Consider the following 16965-nt stretch of genomic DNA (forward strand, 5'->3'; position numbering starts at 1 on the left):
AATACTAACCTAAATGACAAAGTGAAAAGAAGGAAGCCTGTACAAAATACAAAGCCTTATGTTTGGGGTAAATCCAAAACATCAAATCCCTGAGAACCAATCTTCATATTTTCAAGCATGGTGGTGGCTGCATCATGTTGTGGGTATGCTTTTCATCGGTAAGGATTAGGGCGTTTTTTAATGAAAAAAGAAACAGAATAGAGCTAAGCACTGGCAAAAAACTGTTTCAGTCTGCTTTCCACCAGACACTGGGAGATTAATTCACCTTTCAGCAGAACAATAACCTAAAACACAAGGCCAAATCTACACTGGAGTTGCTTACCAAGACGACATTGAATGTTGCTGAGTGGCCTAGTTACAGTTTGACTTAAATTGACTTGAAAATCTAAGGAAAGACTTGAAAATTACTATCTAGCAATGATCAACAACCAGCTTGACAGAGCTTGAAGAATTTTTAAATAATAATATTGTACAATCTAGGTGTACAATGCTCTTAGAGACTTAACCAGAAAGATGCACAGCTGTAACCACTGCCAAAGATGATTCTAACATGTATTGACTCAGGGGTATGAATACTTATGTGAATGAGATATTTCTGTTGAAAAAAACGTGCCTTCACTTTGTCATTATGGGGTATTGTGTGTAGATTATATATATTTTTAAATACATTTTGAATTCAGGCTATAACACAACAAAATGTGGAACAAGTCAAGGGGTATGAAGGTACAGTAGGTGCCTTCCCCCCGTGTGCTGAAGGTGTCAGGTTCTTGTCCAGCTCTGGCGTTTAGGTCACCACAGACAAGTACTTGTCCCTGGGCCTGGAAGTGGTTGAGCTCCCCTGCTCTTCATTAAAGTATGGTGATCCCCCCCCCCCCCCCCCCCCCCCACAGGATACCATAAGGAATCCCACGGTGAGGGACTACATTGACAGGAGTCTACAGGACACAGAGTTCTCCTCTAAACACATCCTCAACTTCCTGTACAACGGGCCAATAGAAGACAGGGACTACAACATGGACAACTTTGATTGGAAGAATGTCTTCAACTTCACAGACCAAGTCATCCGTATGATGAACCAGTATGGAGAGGTGAGCTGGTCAGGACTGGGACAGGACTAGTGGGCTGGGCTGGGCTGCAAGCTATGATACATTTCATTCACAATGGTGGGTTATTGACGACCACAAGACGTCTTTGACGACCAAAGACGACCTTGGTCTTTTGATTCATGGGTTTGATACTTTTTTTATAGCTTTTCACCAGAATCTGCATTGTCTTTTTCAATACAAAATGCCAAACGTCCAAATTCACAGGTTTTCTCCACAAGAAAATATTGAGCACAGTTCTCAGACCTGTTGCTTGTTGCTTTCTATACACATGAATCAGTTCCAGACAACAACACCCACTCAATACACACTCTATGTGATATAAGCATACGATCGCTGTATGGCCTCTCAATGGCCTTCTAATTTGCCCCTTACTAAAGACATGTAAATCTGCTCAGGAGGGGGAGAGGGAGAACAACAAGCAAAGCTGTCAGTCTCTTTTGTACCCTACTAATCTAGTGGAGGGTAGAAAACCCACCCGGGCCTTTCTCCCTTCACTGTCTCTCTGAGGACACTCCATCTGAGTAGGCCAAACTGTGTAACTCACCCCTCGACCCTCAAAGCACTTTGGGAACAGTTCAACTCGCCCCTCGCCCCCTCGATACTAATCAGCGTAAGCAGGTAAGGCCTCTTGCCCCAAGGGTGGCAGAATGGGGTAAAATGGCACCCTGGTCCTCACTGTGTGGATCGCATGGCCCCTCTGTCTTTATCTTCCGTGAGGCTTACAGCACTTCAGTGTGACAGAGTAGACCGGCCCGATTTAGCCCAATTCGCTACAGCTGTCAGTCTGACCACCCTCTTTCAGCTCCGCCACAATGAACGCAGTCTACGGAATCCCATGGGCTTGTGTACAGCACAGCAATGGCATAGTCTGATTGAAGAGTGTAGCAACAGTTTTGTCATTGGAGGCTATTAGGGAGGGGTGATGCTTTGCAAACTAATGAGTGTGTGTGTATGGTTTGTTATGCAGTCTTAATGAGTGTGTGTGTGTGTGTGTGTGCCCGCGTCTGTGTGTCTGCATGTTTGTGCGTGTGCGTGTTTGCGTGCATTCCTCTGCATGTGTGTGTCTTTGTGGTTCTGCTTGTCTCAGTTCTTCCCCCTGGGCCCATGCAGGACCTCCATGGTGGTAATAGGTAGTGTTTTGTTGAATGGCTCAATCAGATGAGGAGCAGCTGTAATAGGAGGCCTGGTGGTAGGTGTCAGAGTAGATGAGAGTGGATCTGACCTCGGGCCCCCTAGCCAACACTGGCCTTGGGGGCCCCTGAACCCCCCCCCCCCGCCCCCTAGCCCCCTGGATGGGAACCCATGTCCAAGTCCACAGTCCACAAACACTGGTGGCCCCAATTAGGACCTGATGGGGCGGTGTGTGTCCCTCTCTGTTTGTGCATGCGTGCACATGTGCGTGTGCTATTCTCCCTCATATAGAAACCAAAATCCCCACAAATTATATTCTTCCCCCTTCCAAATTCAAGTTCATGTTAATACTGTACCTACATGGCAGTCAAGGTACGGTGCCTTCGGAAAGTGTTCAGACCCCTTGACTTTTTGCATTTACATTTACATTTAAGTCATTTAGCAGACGCTCTTATCCAGAGCGACTTACAAATTGGACACATTTTGTTATGTTACAGCCTTATTCTAAAATTGATTAAATCGTTTTTTCCCTCATCAATCAACACACACTACCCCATAATGACGAAGCAAAAACAGTTTTTTTGCTAAAATAAATAAATAAAAACTGAAATATTACATTTACATAAGTATTCAGACCCTTTACTCAGTACTTTGTTGAAGCACCTTTGGCAGCGATTACAGCCTCGAGTCTTATTGGGTATGACGTTAAAAGCTTGGCACACCCATATTTGGGGAGCTTCTCCCATTCTTCTCTGCAGACCCTCCAAGCTCTGTCAGGTTGGATGGGTAGCGTTGCTGTACAGCTATTTTCAGGTCTCTCCAGAAATGTTAGATCGGGTTCAAGCCCGGGCTCTGGCTGAGCCACTCAAGGACATTCAGAGACTTGTTCAGAAGCCACTCCTGCGTTGTCTTGGCTGTGTGCTTAGGGTGGTTGTCCTGTTGGAAGGTGAACCTTTGTCCCAGTCTGAGGTCCTGAGTGCTCTGGAGCAGGTTTTCATCAAGGATCTCTCTGTACCGCCCCGTTCATCTTTCGCTCGATCCTTACTAATCTCCCAGTCCCTGCCGCTGAAAAACATCCTCACAACATGATGCTGCCACCACCAATCTTCACCGTAGGGATGGTTCCAGGTTTCCTCCAGACGTAACTCTTGGCATTCAGGCCAATGAGTTCAATCTTGGTTTCATCAGACCAGAGAATCTTGTTTCTCCTGGTCTAAGAGTGTTTTAGGTGTGTTTTGGCAAACTGCAAGTGTGCTGTCATGTGCCTTTAACTGAGGAGCGGCTTCAGTCTGGCCACTCTACCATAAAGGCCTGATTGGTGGAGTGCTGTAGAGATGTTTGTCCTTCTGGAAGGTTCTCCCATCTCCACAGAGAAACTCTGGAGCTCTGTCAGACTGACCATCGGGTTCTTGGTCTCTCCCTGACCAAGGCCCCTCTCCCTCGATTGCTCAGTTTGGCCGGACGACCAGCTCTAGGAAGAGTCTTGGTGGTTCCAAACTTCTTCCATTTAAGAATGATGGAGGCCACTGTGGTCTTGGGTACTTTCAGTGCTGCAGTATTGTTTTGGTAGCCTTCCCCAGATCTGTGCCTCGATACAATGCAGTCTCGGAGCTCTAAGGACAATTTCTTCGACCTCATTGCTTGGTTTTTGCTCTGACATGCACTGTCAACTGTGGGACCTTATATAGACAGGTATGTCTTTCCAAATCATGTCCAATCAATTGAATTTACCACAGGTGGACTCCAATCAAGTTGTAGAAACATCTCAAGGATGATCAATGGAAACACGATGTACCTGAGCTATATTTTGAGTCTCATAGCAAAGGGTCTGAATACTTACGTAAATAAGGTATTTCTGTATTTTATTTTAAATACTTTTGCAAAAAGTGTACAAATCTGTTTTCACTTTGTCATTATGGGTTATTCTGTGTAGATTGAAGATAATTCTTTTTTTTAATCAATTTTAGAATAAGGCTGTAACGTAACAAAACGGGTCTGAATACTTTCCAAATGCACTGTACATAATCCATGAATTTCTTTCCACAGTGTCTGATCCTGGATAAATTCTCTGGGCTGAACGATGAGGAGCAGATGACCCACAGAGCTCTGAGTCTGATGGGGGAGAGTAAGTTCTGGGCTGGCCTGGTCTTCATGGACACCTACCCCTGGACCACCAAGGTTCCACCCCACGTCCGGTTCAAGATCCGCATGGACATCGACGCAGTGGAGCGCACCAATAAGATCAAGGACAGGTAAATGTATATAACTCCCTAATGAATGAGTGGATTTTACCTTACCTTACGTACTCATCAGGGTTACTTTCAAGATCATGATGCTTGTATGAACTGTTTTGCAACATAAGCAACTCTTATTTGAAATGGGATTAATGGGATTTTCAGGTATGGTGCTCAGTGTAGAATTTGTCTTTGTTAGGTAACTTATTGACAAACTTATCAATTTAAAAACAAATCCATTTCCAAATGCTTAAATGCAGATCAAGCCCTCAGATATACCCCTCTCTTCCTTATTTCTCTCCCTCTGGCCACAGATACTGGGACCCTGGTCCTAGGGCCGACCCCGTGGATGATCTCCGTTACGTGTGGGGGGGTTTTGCCTATCTACAGGACATGATAGAGCATGGCATCATCAGGACCCAGACTGGCAAGGACTGGCCCCTCGGTGTCTACCTACAACAGATGCCGTACCCATGCTACGTGGACGACCTGTGAGTGACACACCTTAAGACACAAATACCAACCCAAAGCCTGCATTTAGAAATTGCATTTTTTGATGGTCATTTCTCATCGATTACCCCATCATTTTTATATCCTCTCTCTCTATCTCCCCCCCTTTCCTGTTTTCGTCTTCTCTCTCTTTTCCTCTTTCCCTTTCTTTTCTCGTACCACCTCTCCTCCTCTAGCTTCATGCTGACATTGAACCGGTGCTTCCCCATCTTCATGGTGCTGGCGTGGGTCTACTCAGTGTCTATGACCGTGAAGAGCATTGTCTTGGAGAAGGAGCTCAGGCTCAAAGAGACCCTGAAGACCATGGGGGTCACCAATGGGGTTCTGTGGGTCACATGGTTCATAGACAGCTTCCTCATGATGGCTGCCAGCACTTCCCTGCTCACTGGGATCATTATGGTCAGTCCTAATTGGCTTCAAGTTGTAAATGACCAAAATGGCTAGTTGGTCAATGATTAATATTAATTTATGTCATAGATCAGAGCCTCTCAGAAGGCTGCTGTTTTGAATGTACTGTTGTGACCTCTAGTGGAAGATTTGGGAAATAAACTAGAATTTTTTACTTTTGTCCCCCCAAATTTTGTAACAATCACTTATATGTGATTTCAATTTGTAACTTCTCCTTTGTGCATGAAGCAAATGGGGACTTTAAGTCTAAACACTAACAAAACCAATTCAATTCTTCCTTCTCTCTTCCAGGGTGGTAAGGTGCTGAACTACAGCAACCCTGTGATCCTGTTCCTGTTTCTGCTGACCTTCACCACGGCCACCATCATGCAGTGTTTCCTACTCAGTGTCTTCTTTAACAAGGCCAACCTGGCTGCAGCCTGCAGCGGTATCATCTACTTCACTCTCTACCTGCCCCACATCCTCTGCTTTGCATGGCAGGACCGCATCACCAAGGATGACAAGATCATGGCGGTGAGTAACCTCCAAATAAGTCCCCCTGGGACACATGTACCTATCTTCATTCTTTACTCTTCTAGCTGGGTTTCAATATCCACTCTAACATATCACTTATCAGTTGATATACATGCTCATATATCACATATCAGCATGAAGAAATGTGTTGGCATTCGTTCTAAGTGATACAGTATGTTAGCATGGACATTGGTACATACTGTAGCTTCTGACTCCTGACTCCAGACATGTTTTTGCTGTCTTACAACTTTAAAAAGACTAAAATTTCATACAGTCAGTTCAGATAACCATCTCAACAGCTAACATCAGTTGATGTTCCTTCCGTGGCCTGTCTCTCCATGTCTGTCCTCTCAGAGCCTGATGTCCCAGGTGGCGTTTGGCTTTGGGACAGAGTACTTGTCCCGGTATGAGGAGCAGGGTCTGGGTCTGCAGTGGGACAACATCCAGACCAGCCCTCTGGAGGGTGATGAGTACTCCTTCCTCACCTCCATCTCTATGATGGCCCTGGATACTGTACTCTACGCCGTCCTTGCCTGGTACCTCGACAACGTCTTCCCAGGTAACCACCATGCTATTAGCCTAGGTACCAGTTTGTGTCATCATGCCACTCCTTGTCATGCCATGTTTGGAGTCGACATAGCATCGACATGACATAGCACGAACAGATCTGGGACCAGGCTATAATGCTATGACTCATGGCAGAAATGCATATAGTAAGTATGCCTAAATCAGTTACAAAAACTCATAATGAACGTCATAGAAGGAGTAATGTTGAAACTCAGCACCAGTTGGTTACTTTTGTACTGTTGGAGTTGATATTCATAACTATTGGTCTTATTTTATGGTTGGATTCTTAAACCAGCACCGCCTCTGTGTGTATTTCTGTTCTCCTATAGGGCAGTATGGAATTGGTCGGCCATTTTATTTCCCCATCCTGCCCTCCTATTGGCTCAACTCCAGACCCCCAAAGCCAAAAGAGTTGGAGAAACCCAGGTTTGACAACCTGGTAAACCAGGCTGAAGAGAAGAAGACCAATCATGGACCAGGTGACGAGCAGAAGACTAAGGCACCAGATGAGGAGCTGCCATCCTGCAAACACCAGGACAAACGAGAGAGGCTGGGGAAGGGGAAAACGGAGGAGGAGGAGGAGGAGGAGGAGGAGGAGAACAAGAAGAACCAGGAGGAAAAACAAAATGGAGAAAAAGAGGGTAAAAACACATTCAAATAAATCCACTTGTCTTCTAAAGAAAATAACTAAGTGGATTTTTTTTAAATATGTAAGTATCAGGGCCATGGACTTTTTGTCTCAGTCCAGCATCTCTGATGAATCGCTGATGAGGTTTGAAACAATAGAGCTCTCTCCCTCTCTCTCTCTCTCTGTGGCCTGCTTGCCCGGTCCATAATGCTTAGCGGCAGGCAGTGTGTGGGAACCCGCAGTCCTTGAGTGTGTTTGCTCTCCAGGTCGGGTCTCAATACAGACTGACACATTGGTACATTTCCCTCAGTCAGAGTTAGTTAATATGTGATTCAGCTCCCGTTTGGTTCGCTCCCTTTCACACAGTCAAAGTGGCAGCATTCCTTTCCCCTGATTTCACCTTCACTGTTTGCCATTGTTTTTCTTAAGACATCTCATTCAATGGTGTATCAGCAACGATTTGTCAGATTGGGGCTATAAACAGTGACTAGATAAAATAACGTCTTTCAAGTCGTGATGCAATGTGGTGGAAGGTCATGTGATGTTGCTATTTTTGTGAGGTTAAACAGCTTTGTTCCAGTTATTATTCACTATCAGCACCGACAAACAACAGTATTTCATAACCCTGTAACTACTGTGTAACAGTACACACATTCCAGCCTTATCAGTGCACACTACAGTGTAGATGTTGTATACGATGAATGACACACTATAATACCCTGACAAGGTAAGCTTGTTGTTCACATCTATCTGATTGTATTGATTATATTGGATTCTATCTATTAATTGTATCAGATTTTGACCTATCCCTAACTCCTATCCCAATGACCTTTAACATCTGACCTCCAACCTCTCACCTCTCCCACCAGGTCAGCCCAGCCATGCCTACTTTGAGGGGGAACCGGCAGGGCTGGTGGAGGGTGTGTGTGTTCAGAACCTGGTGAAGGTGTTTGGTAGGGGTCAAAAACCTGCGGTAGACGGACTGAGCATCACCTTCTATGAGAGCCAGATCACTGCTTTCCTGGGGCACAATGGAGCTGGGAAGACCACCACCATGTATGTCACCCAGAGTCAAATGATTCACAGTTTGACCATCTGAATCAGTTCAGGGCTGTGTTTCTCAACCTGTGGTACCTTCTATCCCCTGGGATACCTGACCTATGAGCAGGTTCTTTGGGCAGAATGTGATCAACCAAAATAGATTGAGAACCACTGGTTGGGGGACAGCTTTGTGACAGTAGGTGTAGTGACTATGACTGTGACATCTGGCCATGTGACTCTGTCTGTCCTCTACATCCTCTGTCCCTCTGTGTGGTCTCCACCAGGTCTATCCTGACGGGGATGTTCCCTCCCACCTCGGGGACAGCCTCCATCTATGGGAAGGACATCCGGACAGACATGGACACCATCAGGCACTCTCTGGGCATGTGTCCCCAACACAACATCCTCTTTCACCAGTATGTGACCCCTTACAGTGCCTGCTGCCTCAGTGGGTTAACGAGTCATATAGACACAAGGAGTGATTAGATGTGGTGATGCATTTGTCTATTGTCTTTCTCTCCACCATGTCCATGTCTCTCTCTGCACACTTCTTTTCTTTCTCTTTCCCTCATCCTCTCTGTCCATCTCTCTTAGCCTCTGTCTCTACTCTCGCTCCCCTCTCTTTCTGCGTTAGTGCGTGGGGAGGGGGAGGTAAGGTGGGGGTACTTCCTAAACAAGTCTAATTTATCTCTGTCTATGGAGATTAAGATGTTGTTCTGTATGTCTACAGGTTTAATAAAGAGTATTTGGTTTGATGTGGGTATGTTGGGACAAGATCATAATGAAACAAAAATGTCATGCAAAAAGAATGTAGCTGAGTGATTCATAAAATTCCAACTTCCTACTCTGCTGGGGTGTTCCCCTCGAAGGAGCACATTCAGCACAGTGCAGCTGCTCACCACAGGCTCTCTCTCTCTCTCTCTCTCTCTCTCTCTCTCTCTCTCTCTCTCTCTCTGTCTCTCTCTCTCTGTCTCTCTCTCTCTCTCTCTGTCTCTCTCTCTCTGCCTCTCTCTCTGTCTCTCTCTCTGTCTCTCTCTGTCTCTCTGTCTCTGTCTCTTTCTCTCTTTCTCTCTCTCTCTCTGTCTCTCTCTCTCTCTCTCTCTCTCTCTCTCTCTCTCTCTCTGTCTCTGTCTTTCTCTGTCTCTCTCTCTCTGTCTCTCTCAGTATGACCGTAGAAGAACACATCCTGTTCTACAGCCTGCTGAAGGGGAGGTCTCTGTCTGAGGCTCAGCTGGAGGTAGAGAACATGCTGGAGGATCTTGGCCTGCCCCACAAGAGAGACGAGGAGGCACAGAACCTCTCAGGTTTCACACACACACACACACACACACACACACACACACACACACACACACACACACACACACACACACACACACACACACACACACACACACACACTGTGTTGGGCCTCGGGCACAGTTACAGTATATAATTCATCATTACTAGTTCTCTTTCACTGCCAGCAATGATGAAACAAACACTTCTCATCTTTAACTTGTGTTTAGAGTGTCATAATCAAGATATGAGATACCAGTATTGTTGTCCTCTCCTCCTGTCCTCATCTTCTCCTCTTCTCCTCAGGCGGCATGCAAAGGAAGTTGTCTGTTGCTATGGCGTTTGTGGGCGGTGCCAAGGTGGTGATTCTGGACGAGCCCACATCGGGGGTGGACCCCTACTCCAGACGATCTATCTGGGACCTGCTACTCAAGTACCGATCAGGTACACACCAGACCTGGTTTATAATTACATGTGTATTTAAGTATTTGTTATTTAAATACTTTTTTTTGTGAATTTGAGTATTTTCAAATACACAGCCCAAAACAATAACTTTTATTTAAGTATTTGATTGGTTATTTGTACAAAAAAAAAAAAGTTGTCTACCAAATACATTTGAAAGTATTTTCAAATACTTATTTCAAATATTATTTTTAAATACCTCAGTTTAATAGCATAGGAGTGTATTTGAGTCAGTGTATTTGAGTTTTTTCAAATACTTTCCAAGTGTATTTACAAATACATTATAATATTAAACTACTTGTTTTTTCAAATAAAGGTTATCTGAATACTTCTTTTGAAATGTATTGAAAAGTAATCCTGCTATCCACCAAACCCAGATTAATCCGTTAGACTGCCAGATGGTGAGTGATTGATCACTCCAGAGAACGCATTTCCACTGCTCCAGAGTGCAATGGGGGCGAGCTTTACACCACTCCAGCCGACTCTTGGCATTGCGCATGGTGATCTTAGGCTTGTGTGCGGCTTCTCAGCCATGGAAACCCATTTCATGAAGCTCCCGACGAACAGTTCTTGTGCTGACGTTGCTTCCAGAGGCAGTTTGAAACTCGGTAGTGAGTGTTACAACCGAATACAGACGATTTTTATGCGCTACGCTCTTCAGCACTCAGCAATTTCGTTCTGTGAGCTTGCGTGGCCTACCACTTCGCGGCTAAGACGTTTCCACTACACAATAACAGCACTTACAGTTGACTGAGGCAGCTCTAGCAGAGCAGAAATTTGACAAGCTGACTTGGATAAGTGGCATCCGATGACGATGCCATGTTGAAAGTCACTGAGCTCTTCAGTCAGGCCATTCTACAGCCAATGTTTGTCTGTGGAGATCGCATGGCTGTGTGCTCGATTTTATACACTTGTCAGAAACGGGTGTGGTTGAAATAGCTGAATCCACTAATTTGAAGAGGTGTCCACATAATTTTTGTACCTGAAAGAGTATTTGAACCTAGCTCTTGCTCACACAGTACATATGCCTCCTGCTGGATGGAGAGGGAAAAACAGCTGATTGACTGGAATTTACCAACATCGGAAATGTATAATATCAAATGCCATCTCATAATGCTAACCCGATATAACCCTCTCTCTCTCTCTCTCTCTCTCTCTCTCTCTCTCTCTCTCTCTCTCTCTCTCTCTCTCTATCTCAATCTCTCTCATTCTCTCTCTCTCTTATTCTCTTTCTCTCTCTCTCTCGCTCTCTAATTCTCTCTCTCTCTCTCTCTCTCTCTCTCTCTCTCTCTCTCTCTCTCTCTATCTCAAACTCTCTCATTCTCTCTCTCTCTTATTCTCTTTCTCTCTCTCTCTCGCTCTCTAATTCTCTCTCTCTCTCTCTCTCTCTCGCTCTCTAATTCTCTCTCAATTCCTCTCTTTCTCTCATTTTCTCTCTCTTGTTCTCTCTCTCTCTCTCTCTCTCTCGCATTCTCTCTCTCTCTCTTGCATTCTCTCTCTCTCTCTCTCGCTCTCTATTTCTCTCTCTCAATTCATCTCTTTCTCTTATTCTCTCTCTCTTGTTCTCGCTCTCTCTCTCTCTTGCATTCTCTCTCTCTCTTGTTCTTGCTCTCTCTCTCTCTCTCTCTCTTTCTCACCCTCTCTCGTCCTCTCTCTACCTCCCCAGGACGTACAGTGATTCTGTCCACTCACCACATGGACGAGGCTGACCTGTTGAGTGACCGTGTGGCCATCATCTCTCAGGGTCGTCTTCACTGCTGCGGCTCCCCGCTCTTCCTCAAGAACTGCTTCGGTGCCGGCTTCTACCTCACCCTGGTTCGACGAATGAAATACGAGGGACCCAAGACCAAGGTGGGATGGATACGATCTCGGAAAGGGCCTCTAAAGTGTGTTGTTGTTTATGTGAGAGAGGGAGGGTGCGTTAGGGTGAGTGAGTGCTTTCATTGCCTAGACAGAGGTGCGTGTCATTGATGCTGTTTTCTCCTTGTCCTAGATGAAGTGTGACTGTACTGATGAGTGTTCGTGTAAATGCTCCACCTGTACCACGTACAAAGAAGAGTTACCTCAAGCCAAAACCCCGGACAGACAGATGGACGGTAAGGTTTTCATTGAGGAATTGAGGTGACATAAGTATACGGGACCACAAAGCCCCTTTACACATGGCCACTTTCCTCACTAGCTGTTGCATCTGTGTATGTTCTGTATGTGTTGTAACACAGTTGTAACAGGTGACATAGCCAGAACCACAGCGTTGGTTCCACCACTAATGTTGACTCGGTTTGTGTGTGTGTGTGTTTCTCTGTGTGTGTGTGTGTGTGTGTGTGTGTGTGTGTGTATGTGTGTGTATCTGTGTCCCTGTGTGTGTGTGTTTCTCCCTACCAGGTGACTTGTCAAGCATCACAGGGCTGGTCCACCACCATGTCCCAGAGGCCCGTTTGATCGAGGCTATCGGCCAAGAGTTGACCTACCTGCTGCCCAACCAGGGCTTCCAGCCCAGGGCCTACGCCTCCCTCTTTAGAGAGCTGGAGGAAACCCTCTCTGACATCGGCCTCAGCAGCTTTGGGGTCTCCGACACATCACTGGAGGAGGTGAGCCTATATTCAATCACAAAACATCCGTCCACTGCATGTTTGCATGTTTGATGGCCATGTACCATTGCACGTTCTTTTTCTCTTGTAGATATTCCTGAAAGTGACAGCGGACGGTGAAGCCAAATCTGTCAAAACTACACAAGGTAATTTAAAAAGAAGAAGATCTGAACTGTGTGTCTTTTATAACTTGTGTATTGCCTGTGATGTTCTGTGTGTTGGTCTGTATAGTACTGTACTGTGATGTTCTGTGTGAAGACTGTACAGTACTGTACTGTGATGTTCTGTGTGTTGGTCTGTATAATACTGTACTGTGATGTTCTGTGTGTTGGTCTGTATAGTACTGTACTGTGATGTTCTGTGTGTTGGTCTGTACAGTACTGTACTGTGATGTTCTGCGTGTTGGTCTGTATAATACTGTATTGTGATGTTCTGTGTGAAGACTGTACAGTACTGTACTGTGATGTTCTGTGTGTTGGTCTGTATAATACTGTACTGTAATGTTCTGTGTGTTGGTCTGTATAATTCTGTACTGTGATGTTCTGTGTGTTGGTCTGTATAATACTGTACTGTGATGTTCTGTGTGTTGGTCTGTACAGTACTGTACTGTAATGTTCTGTGTGAAGACTGTACAGTACTTTACTGTAATGTTCTGTGTGTTGGTCTGTATAGTACTGTACTGTGATGTTCTGTGTGTTGGTCTGTACAGTACTGTACTGTGATGTTCTGCGTGTTGGTCTGTATAATACTGTACTGTGATGTTCTGTGTGAAGACTGTACAGTACTGTACTGTGATGTTCTGTGTGTTGGTCTGTATAATACTGTACTGTAATGTTCTGTGTGTTGGTCTGTATAATTCTGTACTGTGATGTTCTGTGTGTTGGTCTGTATAATACTGTACTGTGATGTTCTGTGTGTTGGTCTGTACAGTACTGTACTGTAATGTTCTGTGTGAAGACTGTACAGTACTTTACTGTAATGTTCTGTGTGTTGGTCTGTATAATACTGTACTGTGATGTTCTGTGTGTTGGTCTGTATAGTACTGTACTGTAATGTTCTGTGTGTTGGTCTGTACAGTACTGTACTGTGATGTTCTGTGTGTTGGTCTGTACAGTATTGTACTGTAATGCTCTGTGTGTTGGTCTGTACAGTACTGTACTGTGATGTTCTGTGTGTTGGTCTGTACAGTATTGTACTGTAATGTTCTGTGTGAAGACTGTATAGTACTGTACTGTGATGTTCTGTGTGAAGACTGTACAGTACTGTACTGTAATGCTCTGTGTGTTGGTCTGTACAGTACTGTACTGTGATGTTCTGTGTGTTGGTCTGTACAGTACTGTACTGTAATGCTCTGTGAGTTGGTCTGTATAGTACTGTACTGTGATGTTCTGTGTGTTGGTCTGTACAGTACTGTACTGTGATGTTCTGTGTGTTGGTCTGTATAGTACTGTACTGTGATGTTCTGTGTGTTGGTCTGTATAATACTGTACTGTGATGTTATGTGTGTTGGTCTGTACAGTACTGTACTGTGATGTTCTGTGTAAAGACTGTACAGTACTTTACTGTAATGTTCTGTGTGTTGGTCTGTATAATACTGTACTGTGATGTTCTGTGTGTTGGTCTGTATAGTACTGTACTGTAATGTTCTGTGTGTTGGTCTGTACAGTACTGTACTGTGATGTTCTGTGTGTTGGTCTGTACAGTATTGTACTGTAATGTTCTGTGTGAAGACTGTATAGTACTGTACTGTGATGTTCTGTGTGAAGACTGTACAGTACTGTACTGTAATGCTCTGTGTGTTGGTCTGTACAGTACTGTACTGTGATGTTCTGTGTGTTGGTCTGTACAGTACTGTACTGTGATGTTCTGTGTGTTGGTCTGTATAGTACTGTACTGTGATGTTCTGTGTGTTGGTCTGTATAATACTGTACTGTGATGTTATGTGTGTTGGTCTGTACAGTACTGTACTGTGATGTTCTGTGTGTTGGTCTGTATAATACTGTACTGTAATGTTCTATGTGAAGACTGTACAGTACTGTACTGTAATGTTCTGTGTGTTGGTCTGTATAATACTGTACTGTAATGTTCTGTGTGAAGACTGTACTGTACTGTGATGTTCTGTGTGTTGGTCTGTATAATACTGTACTGTAATGTTCTGTGTGAAGACTGTACAGTACTGTACTGTAATGCTCTGTGTGTTGGTCTGTATAATACTGTACTGTGATGTTATGTGTGTTGGTCTGTATAATACTGTACTGTGATGTTCTGTGTGTTGGTCTGTATAGTACTGTACTGTAATGTTATGTGTGTTGGTCTGTATAATACTGTACTGTGATGTTCTGTGTGTTGGTCTGTATAGTACTGTACTGTGATGTTCTGTGTGTTGGTCTGTATAGTACTGTACTGTAATGTTCTGTGTGAAGACTGTACAGTATTCTACTGTGATGTTCTGTGACGACTGTGCAGTACTGTACTGTGATGTTATGTGTGTGACAGTTATGTTGGATTTGCCGTCATCTACCCCCCAGACCAGAGATTGTGGCAGCAGACACCTCGACCCAGTGTAGGACACAACAAAGTAGCACTCTATGTCGACCAATCTGAAGGTGACAAGCTACAAGCAACAAGCTACAAGCTACAAGCTACAAGCTAGAAACTACTGCAATGGCAATAATGCTGCAATGGCTATAATGCTGCAATGGCTATAATGAACAGATATCTTATAAGCACGGCCTTTAAACTAGGACTGTCAACGTCAATTCTGGACCCATACACTGTTCTCTAGTGGCATTACAGGAAGATGTCATAGATTCAGGCTTACGCTGACTGGTGGGGCTGCAGGCTTGCAGATCATGCAGAGTGTTTATGGCTATCACTGTAGAAGACCATTTAAGCTGTGTAGTATCACTCTTTCTGTCTGCAGACAGGGAACATTTAACTCCCAACCTCTCCCTACGTTACAGAGGCAGACGGGGAGACCCAGGCCAACAGGCAGGGGAATTCTGGGGGCTCAGAGGGCAGCGAGGGGCGGGGCTCTAGACAGGTCAAAGGTGTCTGTCTGGTCTTGAAACAGTTATTTGCCCTGCTCATTAAACGGTTTCACCACGCCACAAGATCACATAAGGACTTCTTTGCTCAGGTACCATTCTCCACAGACGGCTGTTTGCGCCGTGTATTTTGCGTCCCCTCTATCATGTGCATTGGCTATAATTCCCTATTTATAATAATGTGCAATAATGTTACACATTTCTTGATGGTTCCAGTTTCCTGATGCAGAATTTGAATATGGAAACGTCCCTGTGTCCTTTTGTTTGGCTTCTTCAGATAGTTTTGCCTGCCAGTTTTGTGTTCGTGTCACTGATGTTCACTACGATCGTACCTCCGTTTGGAGAGTACCCCAGCCTGACCCTTAGTCCCTGGATGTATGGACGACAGTTCACCTTCTTCAGGTGAGCATAGAGACTTCTGTCCTGCCCTTAGTCGAGCACCATTTGTTAAATCAATCGTCCAGCCAATTCAGAGCCGATTCAGTCTGAGGAAGTGCAATTCCACTGGCACAAAACATGAGTAGAACGTAGACGTCTCGAATGATTATGTGGATTTTGATCATGTTTGATAAAGACTGTTGTTGACTGTTGGATGTGCCATCTTCCAGTAACGAGCGTATCCTGGACCCTGAGATGAGGTACTTTGGAGAGGTGCTGCTGAACAAGCCTGGCTTTGGGACTCGCTGCATGGTGGATGAACCTCTGGAGTGAGTGTTGACCAGGGACAGTTCACTTACCATACAATATCATCTGTTTGCTAAGTGTCGAAGTATAGCATCACTTTAAGACTCGATTCCAATAGGAGTCAGGTATCAGTCTGGGGGCCAGAAAGCAACTCGCAGGCCGGATGTGCGCTAGGCTTGAGTTTGAGACCTTCGTAAAGAATGTCATAGTGATATCATGTCGGTTACTGTATGCCCAAAAGTAACTGACATGAGGGGAGGAGGGAGGCGTCGTTGCATATGCCCGAAAAAATTATGTTGTGTTTCATGTTGATCCTGATAGGCACTTCAAGTGTAACAATGTGCATGTGTGTGTGTGCGTGTTCCTGTGTGTTCCCGGTATAGGGATTTCCCATGTAATAACATCACAACGGAGTGGGAGATGCCGCTAGTGAACCCTGCTCTGATAGACATGTTGGATGGACCAGAGTGGACCGCAGTTAACCCTTCCCCAGGCTGCCAGTGTAGTACCCCTAGGAAACTCACCATGCTGCCTGTCTGCCCTGAGGGAGCAGGGGGGCTAACACCACCACAGGTTAGTGTAGACATATGCATAGGCTTTAACTCAATGGGCTGATACAGTATTGTGGTAATCAGGTGGCCCCGGTTTAAATCCCAGTCAGTCACCAATGCACACAGTTATACATACAGTGTGTGTGTGTGTGTGTGTGTGTGTGTGTGTGTGGTGTGTGTGTGTGTGTGTGTGTGTGTGTGTGTGTGTGTGTGTGTG

General features: G+C 44.9%; 1 protein-coding gene across 5 annotated transcripts in view; it reads left to right on the forward strand.

The window, feature by feature from the left end:
* LOC129822908 (retinal-specific phospholipid-transporting ATPase ABCA4-like) overlaps positions 1-16965 on the forward strand; it is a 58204-nt gene that overhangs the window by 26721 nt on the left and 14518 nt on the right. For 3 of the 5 annotated variants that reach the window (XM_055881427.1, XM_055881428.1, XM_055881431.1), the window contains exons 12-31: positions 891-1088; positions 4284-4489; positions 4786-4962; positions 5158-5380; positions 5681-5902; positions 6257-6461; positions 6799-7110; positions 7967-8153; positions 8423-8554; positions 9303-9442; positions 9723-9860; positions 11545-11729; positions 11872-11974; positions 12261-12466; positions 12558-12612; positions 14995-15072; positions 15430-15605; positions 15791-15915; positions 16122-16220; positions 16581-16770. In XM_055881427.1, the coding sequence (XP_055737402.1) occupies positions 891-1088; positions 4284-4489; positions 4786-4962; positions 5158-5380; positions 5681-5902; positions 6257-6461; positions 6799-7110; positions 7967-8153; positions 8423-8554; positions 9303-9442; positions 9723-9860; positions 11545-11729; positions 11872-11974; positions 12261-12466; positions 12558-12612; positions 14995-15072; positions 15430-15605; positions 15791-15915; positions 16122-16220; positions 16581-16770 (3357 nt within the window). The remainder of the gene's footprint in view (positions 1-890; positions 1089-4283; positions 4490-4785; positions 4963-5157; positions 5381-5680; positions 5903-6256; positions 6462-6798; positions 7111-7966; positions 8154-8422; positions 8555-9302; positions 9443-9722; positions 9861-11544; positions 11730-11871; positions 11975-12260; positions 12467-12557; positions 12613-14994; positions 15073-15429; positions 15606-15790; positions 15916-16121; positions 16221-16580; positions 16771-16965) is intronic. The other 2 variants (XM_055881429.1, XM_055881430.1) reach the window with 2 other exon arrangements.

This window comes from Salvelinus fontinalis, chromosome 25 (assembly GCF_029448725.1).
Source record: "Salvelinus fontinalis isolate EN_2023a chromosome 25, ASM2944872v1, whole genome shotgun sequence".
NCBI classification, from domain to species: Eukaryota; Metazoa; Chordata; class Actinopteri; order Salmoniformes; family Salmonidae; genus Salvelinus; species Salvelinus fontinalis.